Source organism: Rattus norvegicus, chromosome 20, assembly GCF_021556685.1.
Source record: "Rattus norvegicus strain SHRSP/BbbUtx chromosome 20, alternate assembly SHRSP_T2T, whole genome shotgun sequence".
NCBI classification, from domain to species: Eukaryota; Metazoa; Chordata; class Mammalia; order Rodentia; family Muridae; genus Rattus; species Rattus norvegicus.
Genome location: NC_141553.1, coordinates 32767546 through 32783602, shown reverse-complemented (window position 1 = coordinate 32783602; position 16057 = coordinate 32767546). Strand labels below are relative to the sequence as shown.

General features: G+C 41.4%; 1 protein-coding gene across 3 annotated transcripts in view; it reads right to left on the bottom strand.

The window, feature by feature from the left end:
* The window catches only part of Dcbld1 (discoidin, CUB and LCCL domain containing 1), a 112595-nt gene that overhangs the window by 46105 nt on the left and 50433 nt on the right, over positions 1-16057 (bottom strand). For all 3 annotated transcript variants that reach the window (NM_001432027.1, NM_001432026.1, XM_087597522.1), the window contains 2 exon segments: positions 2564-2615; positions 4493-4627. In NM_001432027.1, the coding sequence (NP_001418956.1) occupies positions 2564-2615; positions 4493-4627 (187 nt within the window).

Sequence of the window (16057 nt, the reverse complement as noted above, 5' to 3'; positions counted from 1 at the left end):
TCACAGCAATGGAAACCCAACTAATCAAAGGGTCTCAGTGCTAGAGGTTGGGTGACTTGGCTCAGGCCAGGGTTAGCTCGCTGACCTCGACTCAGACTCTTTGACCTCTAGTTTCTGGAAGCATCGACATATCAAGGAAAGCTACTCACATCTTTGAACACACGCGCGTGCGCACGCACACACACACACCCAACATAGTAAATCACTGAGCTTGAAAGATGACTGCTGTATGTTCCTGTTTCTGTATGACTTGACAATCTTCCTTCTTTCCTTCCATTTTTCCTTCCTTTCTTCCTTTGATTATAATCATACCATTTCCTCCCTCCCTGTCTTCTCTCCATGCCTCCTCTATTGGTCTCTTTCAAATTCCTGGCCTAATTTTTCATTAATTGTTGTACATATGTGTATGTACATATGTTCCTAAAGACATAAATACAACCTGCGTGGCTTTACCACTGTTTCTTGTATGTATGTCTTCAGGGTTGACCACTTGGTATGGGGTGATCAGCGGCTGCTCTCAGCTCCCCTCTCCAGTTGCCTTTAGTCTCTGTGTAGGGTTGAGCCTTCCTACTCACTCCATTTATAAGGTGACAGATTCTAAAGTAGCAGCTGTTTTTTTATTTCCTTTCCTTTTACTTGCCCCTCGCTGCTTAGAAAATTACCACATAATGACAACCAATTACCAAACGACCCAAATAAATGTTTCATAGTCCTTTCCTAGGGCCTGCGCGGCAGTAGTAATCAAGGAACCGGGAAAGAGAAAACAACCTCCGGCAGGCTCGCAGGTCCTTCAGAGAAGATGAGCCTTTGGACTCAGACAATGTAGGATTGCAGGAAACTAAAATGGTGCTGATGAGGCTCCTAAGACCCCCCATGGAGCCCACGCCTGTCATTCAAGAGCTGTGACAGCTCATGTGGAATGCATGAATAGCGATAGCAAGTAAAACACAGAAAGACTAAATAGCCTTGTGCTAATGTAGTCTAATTTTGCTGTCAGATGAATCTACAATCAGATGAGTAACAAAGAACTTCCAAAGGTTTCTGTATTCCAGAATTATGGGTGAGGAGTGTGGGCCTGCATTAGTGGCCATACTTAGGCATTGCGAAATGGCTGGCCTACAGTGGAGCCAATCTGTCACCATAATGTCATACTATGTGCTTGAATACATTGTCCTTCTCCATGATACCCAGGGCCCTATCACCAGTTCACTGGAAATGTGTGGCTGGCAAAACTCTAGAGGCCATTAGCCTCTGTATACATGTGTTGAACAATAACCTCACAAAGCAATATTCATATACTTGTATTTCTCATGTTCCTTAAGTACACTTAATATTAGCTAGTACTGGAATTGATTCTGCACATCAAATGCTCACATTGAGAATGCCCAATTGTCTGAGATAGTTAAGAACACAGGCTCTTAAACCTAACTCCCTGAGCACACTTAGTGCAGTGACTTAGTGGTTTTGAGCCTCCATTTTCGTGATATAACAGAAGCAACCTTCCGGGAATGCTGAAACATCGTAAGAACTACTAATGTGTGTGGTATGGAGTGCTGCACAGGCCATTAAGAAAGCACTCTAAAGTTACAGGTTTTTGATATTGCTGTTGGCATTGTGTACAGACAGTTGTGGTTGTCACAGCTGGCATGTGGATAGTAAAATCCAGGGAAGGAAGGCCCCATGCCTAGGGCAGCCCAACATAACAAAGAACTGCCAAAAGGCCATCCCTATGGTTATGAGTTTCCTCTAGACCACATCACTGCGTTGATGGATGAGAAGGAAATCTATAACAGAAATGATGTAGACTTGTGGTTAAAGGAAAGCTGAACTAACAAGCCACATCCTTATTCTCCATAGGTTTTTTTCTTTAGGGTAAAAGACAAAACCCCTATGAAAGGATGAGACAACTCATTTCCAAATATCACACAGAGAAAAAGTATACTCCAGACTCAACTGTGGCTGGTTGACAGGTAATACAGCAGAACTATGGGATCAGAAAACTATGGACCAAGTCCCAAATACAATCTCCTCCTTCCTCTTCTCCTCCTCCTCCTCCTCTTCCTCTTCTTCCTCCTCCTCCTCCCTCAGTCTGAGGTATCCCTACCCTACTGCTTTTTTCAATGCTATTTTGAATTTACACATTTAAATCATGTGTATGCGTATTTTTATATGGGTATAGGTATGGGCAGGTGAGTACAGGTACCCAGAGAGGTCAGAATAGAGCCTTAGATCTCCTGGAGCTGGAGTTATAAGTAGATGTGAGCTTCTTGGCGTGGGACCTAGAAAGCAAATTCAAGCCTTCTGCAAAAGAAGTGTGTACTTCTGACTGCTGAGCTTGTTTGTGTAAACAAAACTTCATAAAACTGACTTATTTGTTCTTATCGTCTACCTTAGCCTTTTTGCTTCAAAAGCAACAGAGATCGCATGAGTCGGTGCAGTGGGGACTTTTGGTCTATAAAAACTACAATTATTTGCAGTGCAAAAGGTTTGCAGATTCCGCCTTTGGGGATCATCTCAAATACCCCTTATTGATATACACGAATACTTTAGTACACATATTTACCTGTATTTTTCCTGGGAATAATGATTGCCTCGTTCCAAACAGGTTATTAAATCTATTAGAAATAAAGAGAAGTATCGTGAGCACATACTGTTTCTAAATATCTCTTCTCAGCCAAAAAAAATAACTTCGAAAGCACTGTCATGTTATTTGAGTTTTCTTGTCTACAAGGAAATCAAGTCTGGGATTATAGTCTCCAGGGTTTAATCAGTGTCTTTCTTCTTCTTTCCTATCACCGACTGGGGAGTTTTCTGTGCTATTGTCTAGAGAACAATAACAAAGTCTACTGCTAACTGTAATTATTATACACCCGCAGGTATCATGTGTGTGATATGCTTAACAGGAGACAAACCATTAAAAATCTTATCACAGTTCACAGAAAACATTCCCAGAAACACCCCCCCCCCCCTTTTTATTGAGAGTCTGAGATTAGCCAGGATAGTCTAGGTTTGGCCATACAAGTCTCTACGTAGCTGAAATGACCTTGAAATGTTTTGGTCCTCTCAGTTCTCCTCCCTGAGTGCTGGGATTATAGGTTGGTGCTACCACAACTGGATTTTTGTGGTCTTGGAGATAGAACCCAGGCTCCATTAATAGCGATATACTCGGGTTGGGGATTTAGCTCAGTGGTAGAGTGCTTGCCTAGCAAGCGCAAGGCCCTGGGTTCGGTCCCCAGCTCCGAAAAAAAGAAAAAAAATAGCAATATACTCAGTTCGCCAGAACATTTTAATTCAGCCAGTGGCATTCCAGTGACACAGGAACAGTTTAACTGGAGCAATGACATGGTAATCAGTGCTGATCGACAACCAATCAGGAGCAAGCACGTTTAAGGAAGGTGGGCTGGAGGGATGGCTCAGCATTGGCTGCTCTTCCAGAGGTCCTGAGTTCAATTCCTGGCAACCACATGGTGGCTCACAACCATCTGTAATGGGATCTGATACCCTCCTCTGGTGTGTCTGAAGACAGCTACAGTGTACTCATATACATAAAATATATAAATCTTTAAAAAAAAAAAGGCAAAATAGTTCCCCAAATAGCCCATATCCTCAGCAATAGTTGTTTCTTCTTCGTGAACCTTTATTTATGGAGGATCAGCCAGTGTTCTTAACCACTGAGCCATCTCTCTAGCCCTTTTCATGAACATTTCTTAAGGAGCAAAATATGGTGAACAATGGCCACCATTGCCTTCCTATGAGTGGCACATTCCCTTTCAGACTTATTTCTACCAAAGCAGACAGACAGCGGGAACACAGGGCACCTTGTGACCCTGGATAAGCATGGAGCTAATGGCAGGGTGATGACTCTGCCCCATGAGGCTGAGGAAGGAGCCTGCAGTTTCCCTCTCACCAGAACTCATGCTCTCTTTCCTTCTTTCTCACTCATGGTCAGGGTGTCACATGACCTTCCTGTGTCTCCAAGCTGGTGTGCGACAGTAGTGAGATCATTAGTTAAGAAGTTTGCTTCCTAAGCAAGGAAGAAGGTTGGGGCAGGGCTTCAGAGAAGCCAGACAGCACGTCAGGAGGATTTCCCCAAAGACATATTACTCAAGGCTCATAGAAAACAAGATTTATTCCATCCCATACACATCATCGGATCCATTTACCATATACTCTAAAAGGAAGCAATACTTGACCAACTACTTACAGAGAAGCTGTTCCCCTTTGTCGCCAGACCCTTCCCTCTCCCCACAAGACAGGGTTTTACTACATAGCCCTGATGGCCTGAAACTCATATTTAGACCAGGCCAGCCTCGAAATCACAGCTCTCAGCCTGCCTCTGGTTCTGGAATGCTGGGTTAAAGGCACGGGCCCCCTTGTCCAGCTTGTTCTCATATCTTACTGCTGCATCCGAGAGCATAATTATGCCCAAAAGGAAAGACAAGGAGCAGAAGGAACTCTCTCAGGTGGACAGGCTTGATGGTTTCTGTTGTACCTGGATGGTCACTGCTGGCGTAGGCCAGGAGAAAGCCCCGACCAGAAATGTGAGATCCACTCTGGAAACGGACTGTCACTTCATTTGAGTTCAGCCAGAGTTCTTTGGGAACAGCCCAACTCCCACAATAGGGACCTGGAAACAAAGCACACGTGTGACACATTTGAACACTTAACACAGAACAGAGAATTTTCTTTTAGAGACCAGATATGTCCCATAACACGTGCAAAATCTTAAATTCTTATCCATCTGGAATTTTGTTTGACAGAGACCAATATGTAAATCTGATTTGACAGCTAAGCTTGGGGTGGAGCAGCCTGCCGTAGACAAGCAATAGTTTAGACCTTGCTCGTTATGAACAACCCAGAAAATAGGAAAACTTAACAAAATAGATGTCAAAGACACTAAGAAATAATTTATCAGAGAATACACTCTAGGGACCTCCTAAGAAATTGATTCAAGGTGGTTCTGGATGAAAATACATTGCCCAATGCAAACTTATTAGGTTGGTTAGATGGCAGGAAAAGGTGCTTGTCACCAAGCCTTAGGACTGGTACCCATGTGGTAGAAGGAGAAAGCAGACTCATCTAACACCTGTAATGTATGGAGGTATGTCTAACCTCCACAGAGTTCTGGGGCATGCACACGTGGATTACCCATACACATACAAATGAATAAATGTAATAAAAAATTAAAGTTTTGATCATATGCAACGCCTATATTTTTCTCCTGCATTAACTTCTATTAGAACTGTGTTTTGATTTACATCACAAAGTCTGTTCAAAAGCAGCAATTCCCTGCCCTCTTTGAGACAGGGTCTCAGAATGTCACCTAGGCAGGAATCTGGTGATCCTCCTGTCTTAGCCTCTAAAATGACTTCAAAAGGCAAACACTATAAGTTTGCAAGGCCTGATGACACATGGTTTTAAACCTAGAACCTTGAGGTGATCTCTGTGAGTTTGAGACTAGCCTGGTCTACATATGTTCTCTGATAAATTATTTCTTAGTGTCTTTGACATCTGTTTTGTTAGGTTTTCCTATTCTCTGGGTTGTTCATAATGAGCCTGGTCTACATAGAGACTTCCAAACCAGCCAGGGATACACAATAAGACAAACAAACAAATAAAATGAAGCAAATCTGTAAAGTCCATTTAACTAAGTAGTAACATTTCTAACTTGGTGTGGTAGCCTATGCCTATAATCCCAGGACTCAGGAGTCTGAGGCAGTAGGATTGCCATGAGTTCAAAGCCAGCCTAGGCTACAGAGTAAGACATGTCTAAAACACACACACACACACACACACACACACACACACACACACACACACACACACACACACGATTATAAACTGTTTCTAGAGGAAAACTGCTTGAAAAGCAATAACAACGTTGATAAATTTCAAAGAGGAAATCGAGACTGAGCATTTTTGGACTTGGTTCTGCAACCACTAGGGACAGACTCAGGTTGTTGGGATTTGGTAGCAAGCACCTTACCAATGTAGCCACCTTGTTGGCTCCCCAAGCAAGTTTTGGGTTTATTTGTTTTTTCCTTTATTGTGAGACATTCTCATGGCATAGTCTTGGCTGACCTGGAACTCACTATGTAGACCAAGTTGGCCTACGACTCAGAGATTCATCTGCCCCCGCAACCTGAGTGCTGGGACTAAAGGCATATACCACCACGCCCAGTTCCACAAGCAAGTTTTGGAGAGAGATTCTTCCCCAACTTCTCTTAGAACACTACAGAGGCAGCCAACAGCAGCAGCTACAACCACCACACGACAAAGGACGAGGTGTGGAAAGAAATGACCACTTCTCCTCAGTGGGAATCAAACTGGGTCACATTACTCAAAAGCCTCATGGGACCAAAATGATCCTATACAGTAGATGAAAAATCCAAGTAATCAACATCCTGACCTGGTAGGAAGGTTCTGAAGATCGGAGAGAACAAGAGAGGGCTGGGGGTGTATTCTCCTGCCCCACACTGCTGTTGTCGTCTATTGTTAAGTTACAGTGCGATCCAAGTACAATGCCTTCTTGCCCCTATTCATCCATTAAGCTTGTGTGTGTGGTAAGTGCACATGCGCAACTGTGGGCACATTCGTGCTTGTGCATGGGGAGAGAAAGCAGAGGCCAAGCTTGGTGTCTTCCTCCACTGCACAACTTTAGAGATCTATGTTAGTGTTTGCGTGCATTTATGGATGTACACTATGTATTTGCACGCCTGGTACCCACAGAGACCAGAAAGTGGTGTTGGATCTCCTGGGACTAGAGTTACGGATGTTGGTGAGCCGCCGTGTGGGTCCTGTGAACCAAACTTGGTGCACTGCAGAGCAACAAGTGCTCCTAACAGATGAGCCATCCCTTAGTCCCTTCAAGCTTTTGAAACAATCTCTCACTGAACCCGAGCTCTGTGGATTTTGGCAGGGCTCTATGGCTAATGAGCTGCAGTGCCCGGCTATTATTCAGGTACTGGACATCAGAACTCAGGTACTGGACATCAGAACTCAGGACTTCATTTCTGTAGGAGGCATTCCACCCCCTGAGCCATCTTCCAAGCTCCCACTTCCCCCTTTGGAAGCCTTCGTGAGGTATTGATAATCCAAGGTAATGTTTGCAGGTTACATAGAAGAGCTCATATACTAAGAGCCGTACAGTGCTTCAAAAAAACAAAACAAAACAAAACAAAAACAAACAAAAAAAACCCAAAACCAAACATCTCTTCTCTTTAGACTGTGTCCACATAGAGGAAAATAATCTTCTGTTTGCTTTCTGCATTCCCTCCTTCAACTATCACATGTGTTGAAATATTCTTCTATTTACAACAATGTGTAAAAGCCAAACTCCAATAAAAGGTCATCGGGAATATTCTTAAAACATATTCATAACATTTGAAAATGTAAATAAAAAATCCAATAAAAGAAAAAAAAACATATTCACTTTCAAATACAACAATAGAAAAGTGAACTGTGCCACAGTAAGAGAATACCTGTATAATGGAGCTGGTTCATAACTGTAATCTTGAGGAGCACTTGAGGAGGCAGAAGTATTTGGAATTCAAAGGTAGCTTGGGGTACATGCTTGTCTCAGAAACATAAGGGCTGGAGATGTATGTAACTCGGTGCTAAAATTCTTGCCTAGCATGTGCAAGCCTAGTATGATGGTTAATGATGATTAACAAGTAATTTGACAGAAGCTAAAACCACTTAAAAGGCAAGTCTCTGGGCAAACCTATAAGAAACTATCAGCCTCTGGGCATAAGAGTGATAAATTAGTTAGTCTAATTGATTGATTACTCTCAGGGCATACCTGTAAAGGAGTATTTTGATTAGGTAGAGGTGGAAGACTCATCCTAAAGCTGGGTAGCACCACTCCCGGGCCATGAGTCCCGGACTGCACAGAAGGCTTCTTGAGCATGAGACCCATCATTCTCTGCTTCCTAACATCAGATGCAACTTGACCAGCTCCCTCAAGCTCCTCCTGTCAGCATTTTCCTGTCATGATAAACTGTATTCTCGAACTGAAAGCCAAAGTAAAACTCATCTCGCTTAAGTTGCTTGTATCAGGGCATCTTCTCAAAGTAAGACAACAGTAACTAATAAACCCGGCATGCACAAATGTTATGAATTGATCCTTCTGGTTTCCTTCTGCACCCGGAGCAGACCCTGTGCCACAGCTCTCTTTACCCAGATTCTTCTGGGAGAGAGTTGGTCTCCTAGAAGTGCTGACATACCTGACGGCACAGGTGAGACTACCACTTAACCTCTGAGGAACCCACCTGGGGCCCTCCCTCAGGACCCAGGAATCGAGGAGCAGTCTGGGACAGGATCCTTCCTGTATTCATCTGCACTTGGAACTGACCATGTGCCACAGCTCTCGGTACCCAAATCCCACTGGAAGAGAGCGGGTCTCCCAGAAGTGCTGATACACACACTTACAGGAGGATCAAGCCATTGTCAAAGACAGCAAGACCAGCTAACACCAGAGGTAACCAGATGGTGAGAGGCATGTGCAAGAACCTAAGCAACGGAAACAAAACTCAAGCACAGGAACCCGAGACTACTTGGCATCACCAAACTCAGTTCTCCCCTACAGCAAGTCCTGGATATCCCAACACACCAGAAAAGCATGATTCTGACTTAAAATCAAATCTCATGATGATATTACAGGACTTTAATTTAAGAAGGACATAAATAACTTCCTTAAAGAAATACAGGACAACACAGGTAAACAGGTAGAAGCCCTTAAAGAGGAAACACAAAAATCCCTTAAAGAATTACAAGAAACGGGGGCTGGAGAGATGGCTCAGTGGTTAAGAGCACTGACTACTCTTCCGGAGGTCCTGAGTTCAAATCCCAGCAACCACATGGTGGCTCACAACCATCTGTAATGAGATCCCATGCCCTCTTCTGGTATCTGAAGACAACTACAGTGTACTTCTATATAATAAATATAATAAATAAATCTTTAAAAAAAAAAGAATTACAGGAAACACAACTAAACAGGTGAAGGAATTGAACAAAACCATCCAGGATCTAAAAATGGAAATAGAAATAATAAAGAAATCACAAAGGGAGACAACCCTGGAGATAGAAAAACTAGGAAAAATGTCAGGAGTCATAGACATAAGCATTACCAACAGAATACAAGAGATAGAAGAGAAAATCTCAGAGGCAGAAGATACCATAGAAAACATTGGCACAACAGTCAAAGAAAATGCAAGGGGTTGGAGATTTAGCTCAGTGGTACAGCACTTGCCTAGCAAGTGCAAGGCCCTGGGCCCTGGGTTCGGTTCCCAGCTCCGAAAAAAAGAATTAAAAAAAAAAAAAAGAAAGAAAAGAAAGAAAAAGAAGAAAAGAAAATGCAAAATGAAAAAGATCTTAACCCAAAATATCCAGAAAATCTAGGACACAATGAAAAGATCAAGCCTAAGGATAATAGGTATAGAAGAGAGCAAAGACTCCCAAGTTAAAGGGCCAGTAAATATCTTCAACAAAATTATGGAAGAAAACTTCACTAACCTAAAGAAAAGATACACATAGGCATACAAGGAGTCTACAGAACTCCAAATAGATTGGACCAGAAAAGAAATTCCTCCCATCACATAACAGCCAAAACATGTTCACTAAACAAAGAAAAGAATATTAAAAGCAGTAAAGGAAAAAGGTCAAATAACATATAAAGGCAGATCTATCAGAATTATACCAGACTTCTCACCAGAGACTATGAAGCTAGAAGATGTTAGGCAGATGTCATACAGACCCTAAGAGAACAAAAATGCCAGCCCAGGCTACTATATCCAGCAAAACTCTCAATTAACATAGATGAAGAAACCGAGATATTCGATGACAAAACCAACTTTACACAATGCATTTCCACAAATCGAGCCCTACAAAGAATAATGAATATAAAATTCCAACACAAGGAGGGAAATTACACCCTAGAAAAAGCAAGAAAGTAATCTTTCAAACAACCCAAAAGACGATAGCCACACAATCATAATTCTACCTCTAACAACAAGAGTAATGGGAAACAACAATCATTGGTACCTAATATCTCAAAACATCAATGGACTCAATTCCCCAATAAAAAGATATAGACTAACGGACTGGATACATAAAGAGGGCCCAGTATTTTGCTGCATATAGGAAACACACCTCAATGACAAAAACAGACACTTCCTCAGAGTAAAAGGCTGGGAAAATTTTTCCCAGCAAATGATTCCAAGAAACAAGCTGGGGTAATATTCTAATATTGAATAAAATTGACTTTCAACCAAAAGTTATCAAAAAAGATAAGGCAGGACACTTAATACTCATCAAAGGAAAAATCCACCGAGATGAACTCTCAATTCTGAATATCTATGCTCCAAATGCAAGGGCACCTACATTCATAAAAGAAACTTTACTAAAGCTTAAAGCACACATTGCACCTCACACAGCAATGGTGGGAGACGTGAACACCCCACTCTCATCAATGGACAGATCATGGAAAAAGAAACTAAACAGAGACACAGTGAAACTAACAGAAGTTATGAACCAAATGGATTTAACACATATCTATAGAACATTTCAACCTAAAACAAAAGAATATAATACCTTCTTCTTAGCACCTCATGATATCTTCTCCAAAACTGACCATATAATCAGTCCAAAAACAGGCCTTAACAGATATAAGAAGATAGAAATAATCCCATGTATCTTAACAAATCACCATGGACTATAAAGCTGGTCATCAATAACAACAACAAAGACAGAAAGTCCATATACACATGGAAGGTGAACAACACTTTATACAATGATAACTTGGTCAAGAAAGAAATATAGAGGGCTGGAGAGATGGCTCAGTGGTTAAGAGCACCGACTGCTCTTCCAGAGGTCCTGAGTTCAATCCCAGCAACCATATGGTGGCTCACAACCATCTGTAATGGGATCCGATGCCCTCTTCTGGTGTGTCTGAAGACAGCTACAGTGTACTTATATAATATAATAAATAAATAAATCTTTAAAAAAGAAAGAAATATAGAAAGAAATTAAAGGGGGTTGGGGATTTAGCTCAGTGGTAGAGCACTTGCCTAGCAATCGCAAGGCCCTGGGTTCGGTCCCCAGCTCCGAAAGAAAGAAAGAAAAAAAAAAAAAAAGAAAGAAAGAAAGAAATTAAAGACTTTATAATTTAGTGAAAATTAATGCACAGCAGACCAAAACTTATGCGACACAATGAAAGCAGTTGTAAGTGGAAAACTCATAGCTCTGAGTGCCTACAAAAAGAAACTGGAGAGAGCGTACACTAGCAGCTTGACAGCACACCTGAAAGCTCTAGAACAAAAAGAAGTAATTACACACAAGAGGAGCAGAGTACAGGAAATAATCAAACTCATGGATGAAATTAACCAAGTAGAAACAAAAAGAACTGTACCAAGAACCAACAAAACCAGGAGTTTGTTCTTTGAGAAAATCAACAAGTAAATAAACCCTTAGCCAGTCTAACCAGAGGGCACAGGGAGCGTATCCAAATTAAGAAAATTAGAAATGAAAAAGAAGACATAACAACAGAAATTGAGGAAATCCAAAAAATCATCAGATCCTACTACAAAAGCCTATACTCAATAAAACTGAAAAATCTGGAGGAAATGAACAATTTTCTAGATAGATACCAGGTAACAAAGTTAAATCAGGATCAGATATACCATTTAAACAGTCCCATACCCTCTAAAGAATTAGAAGCAGTCGGGCTGGAGAGATGGCTCAGCGGTTAAGAGCACCCGACCGCTCTTCCAGAGGTCATGAGTTCAATTCCCAGCAACCACATGGTGGCTCACAACCATCTGTAAAGAGATCTGATGCCCTCTTCTGGTGTATCTGAAGACAGCTACAGTGTACTTATATATAATAAATAAATAAATTTTAAAAAAGAATTAGAAGCAGTCATTAAAAGTCTCCCAACCAAAAAGCCTGGAAAGAGATGGGTTTAGTGGAGAATTCTATCAGACCTAATACCAATACTGTCCAAGCTATTCCCCAAAATAGAAGGAGCACTTCTATGAAGCCATAATTATGGTTATACATAAACCATACAAAGACCCAACAAAGAAAGAGAACTTCACCCCAATTTTCCTTATAAATAACAATGCCAAAATTCTAAATAAGATTCTCAAAAACCAGATAAGAACAGATCAAAATTATCATCCATCATGATCAAATAGTTGTTTCCCAGGGATTCACAGAAGGTTCAATATTCGAAAATCCATTAATGCAATCCACTATATTAACAAACTCAAAGGAAAAACACACACACACACACACACACACACACACACACACACACACACACACACACACAGGATGCTTAGATGCTGAGAAAGCATTTGACAAAATTCAATACCCCTTCATGTTAAAAGTCTTGGAAAGATCAGGCATTCAAGGCCCATACCTAAACATAGTAAAAGCCATATACAACAAACTAGTAGCCAACATCAAACTGAATGGAGAGAAACTTGAAGCAATCCCACAAACATCAGGGACTAGATAAGGCTGCCCACTCTCTCCCTACTTATTCACTATAGTACTGGAAGTCCTAGTAAGAGCGATCAGACAACAAAAGGAGGTCAAAGGGATACAAATTGGAAGGGAAGAAATCAAAATATCACTCTTTGCAGATGATATGATAGTATACTTAAGTGACCCCAAAAGTTCCACCAGAGAACTACTAAACTTCAGCAAAGTGTTGGGGTATAAAATTAACTCAAACAAATCAGTAGCCTTCCTCTACTCAAAGGATAAACAGGCTGAGAAAGAAATCAGGGAAATGACACCCTTCACAACAGTCACAAATAATATAAAATACCTCGGTGTGATTCTAACCAAGCAAGTGAAAGATCTGTATGAGAAGAACTTCAAGTCTCTGAAGAAAGAAATTGAAGAAGATCGCAGAAATGGAAAAATCTCCCAGGCTCATGGATTGGCAGGATTAATATTGTAAAAATGGCCATCTTGCTGAAAGCAATCTACAGGTTCAGTGCAATCCCCATCAAAATTCCAACTCAATTTTTCATAGAGTTAGAGAGATTTGCAAATTCATTTGGAATAACAAAAAACCCAGGATATTGAAAACTATCCTCAACAATAAAAGAACTTCTGGGGGAATCACCATCTCTGACCTCAAGCTGTATTACAGAGCAATAGTGACAAACTGCATGGTATTGGTACAGAGACAGGCAGGTAGATCAGTGGAATAGAATTGAAGACCCAGAAATGAACCCACACACCTATGGTCACTTGATCTTTGACAAAGGAACTAAAACCATCCAATGGAAAAAGATAGCATTTTCAACAATGGTACTGGTTCAACTGGAGGTCAGCATGAAGAAAGTAAATCGATACATTCTTATCAAGTCATACAAAGCTCAAGTCCAAGTAGTTCAAAGACCTCCACATAAAACCAGGTACTAAAACTAATAGGAGAGAAAGTGGGTAAGAGCCTCAAATACATGGGCTCTGGGCAAAACTTTCTGAACAGAACACCAGTGGCTTATGCTCTAAGATCAAGAATTGACAATTGGGACCTCATAAAATTGCAAAGCTTTTGTAAGGCAAAGGACACTGTCATTTGAACAAAAGAGCAACCAACAGATTGGGAAAAGATCTTTACCACTCCTACATTTGATAGAGGGCTAATATCCAATATATTCAAAGAACTCAAGATGTTTGACTCTAGAAAAATCAAAAAACCCTATTAAAAAATGGGCTCTAGAGCTAAACAAGAACTCTCAAGTGAGAAATATTGAACAGTGGGGAAGCACCTAAAGAAATGTTCAGGGCTGGAGAGATGGCTCAGCGGTTAAGAGCACTGACTGCTCTTCCAGAGGTCCTGAGTTCAAATCCCAGCAACCACATGGTGGCTCACAACCATCTGTAATGGGATCTGATGACCTCTTCTTGTGTGGCTGAAGACAGCTACAGTGTACTTATATATAGTAAATGAATAAATCTTTAAAAAAAAAAAAAAAAGAGTACACAGGAATGAACCTATGGCTCCAGCCGGAAACGTAGCAGAGGATGACCTTGTTGGGCATCGAGAGGAGGTAAGACCCTTGGTTCTGCCAAGGCTTGATGCCCCAGTATAGGGCCATGTCAGGTGGGGGAGGTGGGAGTGGGTGGGTGGGTGAAGGAGCATCCTCATAGAAGCAGGGGGAGGGAAGATAGATTTTCGGGTTCCTCCACGGGAAACTGGTAAAGGCGATAACATTTAAAATGTAAGTTTAAAAAATCCAATAAAATAAAAAAATATTAAAAATGTTAGGAATTAGGAGTTTTACACATCTTAACACTGTATTATGAATATTAAAGACAGGCAATTTAATCTATGGTTCTTGTTAGGATCTTGTTGCCAGAGTAAAACAATGACCAAAACCAATTTGGGAAAGAAAGGGTTTATTTTATCTTACAAGTTAGAGTCCACTATCAAGCAGAGATCATGGAAGAAGTCTGCTTGTTGACTTCTTCCCCAAGGCTTGCTCAGCTTTCTTTCTAATACACCCAGTTCACCTGCCCCACCCATAGAAGTGGCACCACACACAGTGGGTTGAGCCCTCCCCATGGATCATTCATCAAGGAAACTGGCCACAGACCAGTCTGGTAAGCAGTTCTCTAATGGAGTTCCCTCCTCCCAGGTGACTCTTGTCAAGTTGGCAAAAGTTAACCAGCACAATAATGAAGTATCATAGGCCTCTATGTAGGTGAAAGCCAGTCATAGGCTGCTCTTGGCTTTCCCAGTTTTGTTTTACATGTTTGTAAAGCACGTGTCCTCTGCAGAAAGGTTAGAATATAAGTGTATAAGCTGAATAGTAAAAATAAAATCATTTAGAGCAGTTAATAAGTTGGGATCTTTTCTTCCCGAGTCTCTGAGCACTCCTCTCCAATTGTGTTACATACTAAGTCTCTTCCTAACTTTCCACACCGTCCTAATGAATTCTGATTAAAAAAACAAACAAACAAACAAACTCGGGCAAACAAATCTAAATTGGTAACCCAAAAGAATTCAATTTCTGTTCTTCCAAGTTTTCAGAAGGATTGAAAACTTCCCTATTATTTCAAATAGATAAAAATATGGGTCATCACACAAATTTGTATGATATGTGTGGTTCCTTGGATGCCAAATACATATGGAACGTTGTATCTGGTTTTATCCTGCCAAAGCACATAGTCATTTCTGGGAAAAATTCAGATAAAACCAAAGCAAATACACCTGTCCTTTAGTGACCCTGATTCCCGACACCAGTCCATCTCAGGCTTAACGCATGCCGCAAAAGGATACCTCCTCGGGGGTGTATGAGAAACTTGTATCAGTGTCACGGAGAATGGCTTCCCTTATTTCCTCCGTAACTACAGCATGAGTGAGCCTTTGTTCAGGATGGGGATGAGACTGGAGCCCTGACTGCCGTGCAGCCTGTTGGGCAAAGCACCTAAATTATCACCTGTCCCAAGGCTTGACAGTCACAGGTTCCTTTCCACAGACTAGAGGCTTTATAAGCGGACACATGTCCAATCCAAGGTATAGTTAAGTGGAAGGTTTTCACTATAGATAAGAGGGAGAAAATAGTCACGCATCTGAATCTGAAAGAGTCCAGAGTAATAGACTGAACATGGCCATGAGAGAAGAAGAGAGAGAGAGAGAGCAAGACATTCCAAGCCTCAGAAGCTGCCCCACTACTTGGTCAGCAGCAGTTTCCAAACTTCTTCAGCAACAGTTTCCAGATCTCCCCAGCAAGTTTCAAGCCCCCGAACTCGAGTACTGGAATATCCACAGAGATGGACCCAACAGATGAACACATAGGTTACCTACCCTGGAATTCCCTAATGTGCTTTAAATCAGGCCTGAAAACCTCACTTGGCTGTCTCTCTATTTTGGTAGTGGGAGACCCCAGCATGCTGGACTTCTGCAGGATAAAACACTCTTTGTGTTTTACATACTATTTGAGTTGAGATATCATTCTTTGGTGAATCATGGCCCATTGCATAAGGAGAATGGATGGATAGCTGGGTGAGGAAGTGCATTAGCTGGAAGAAG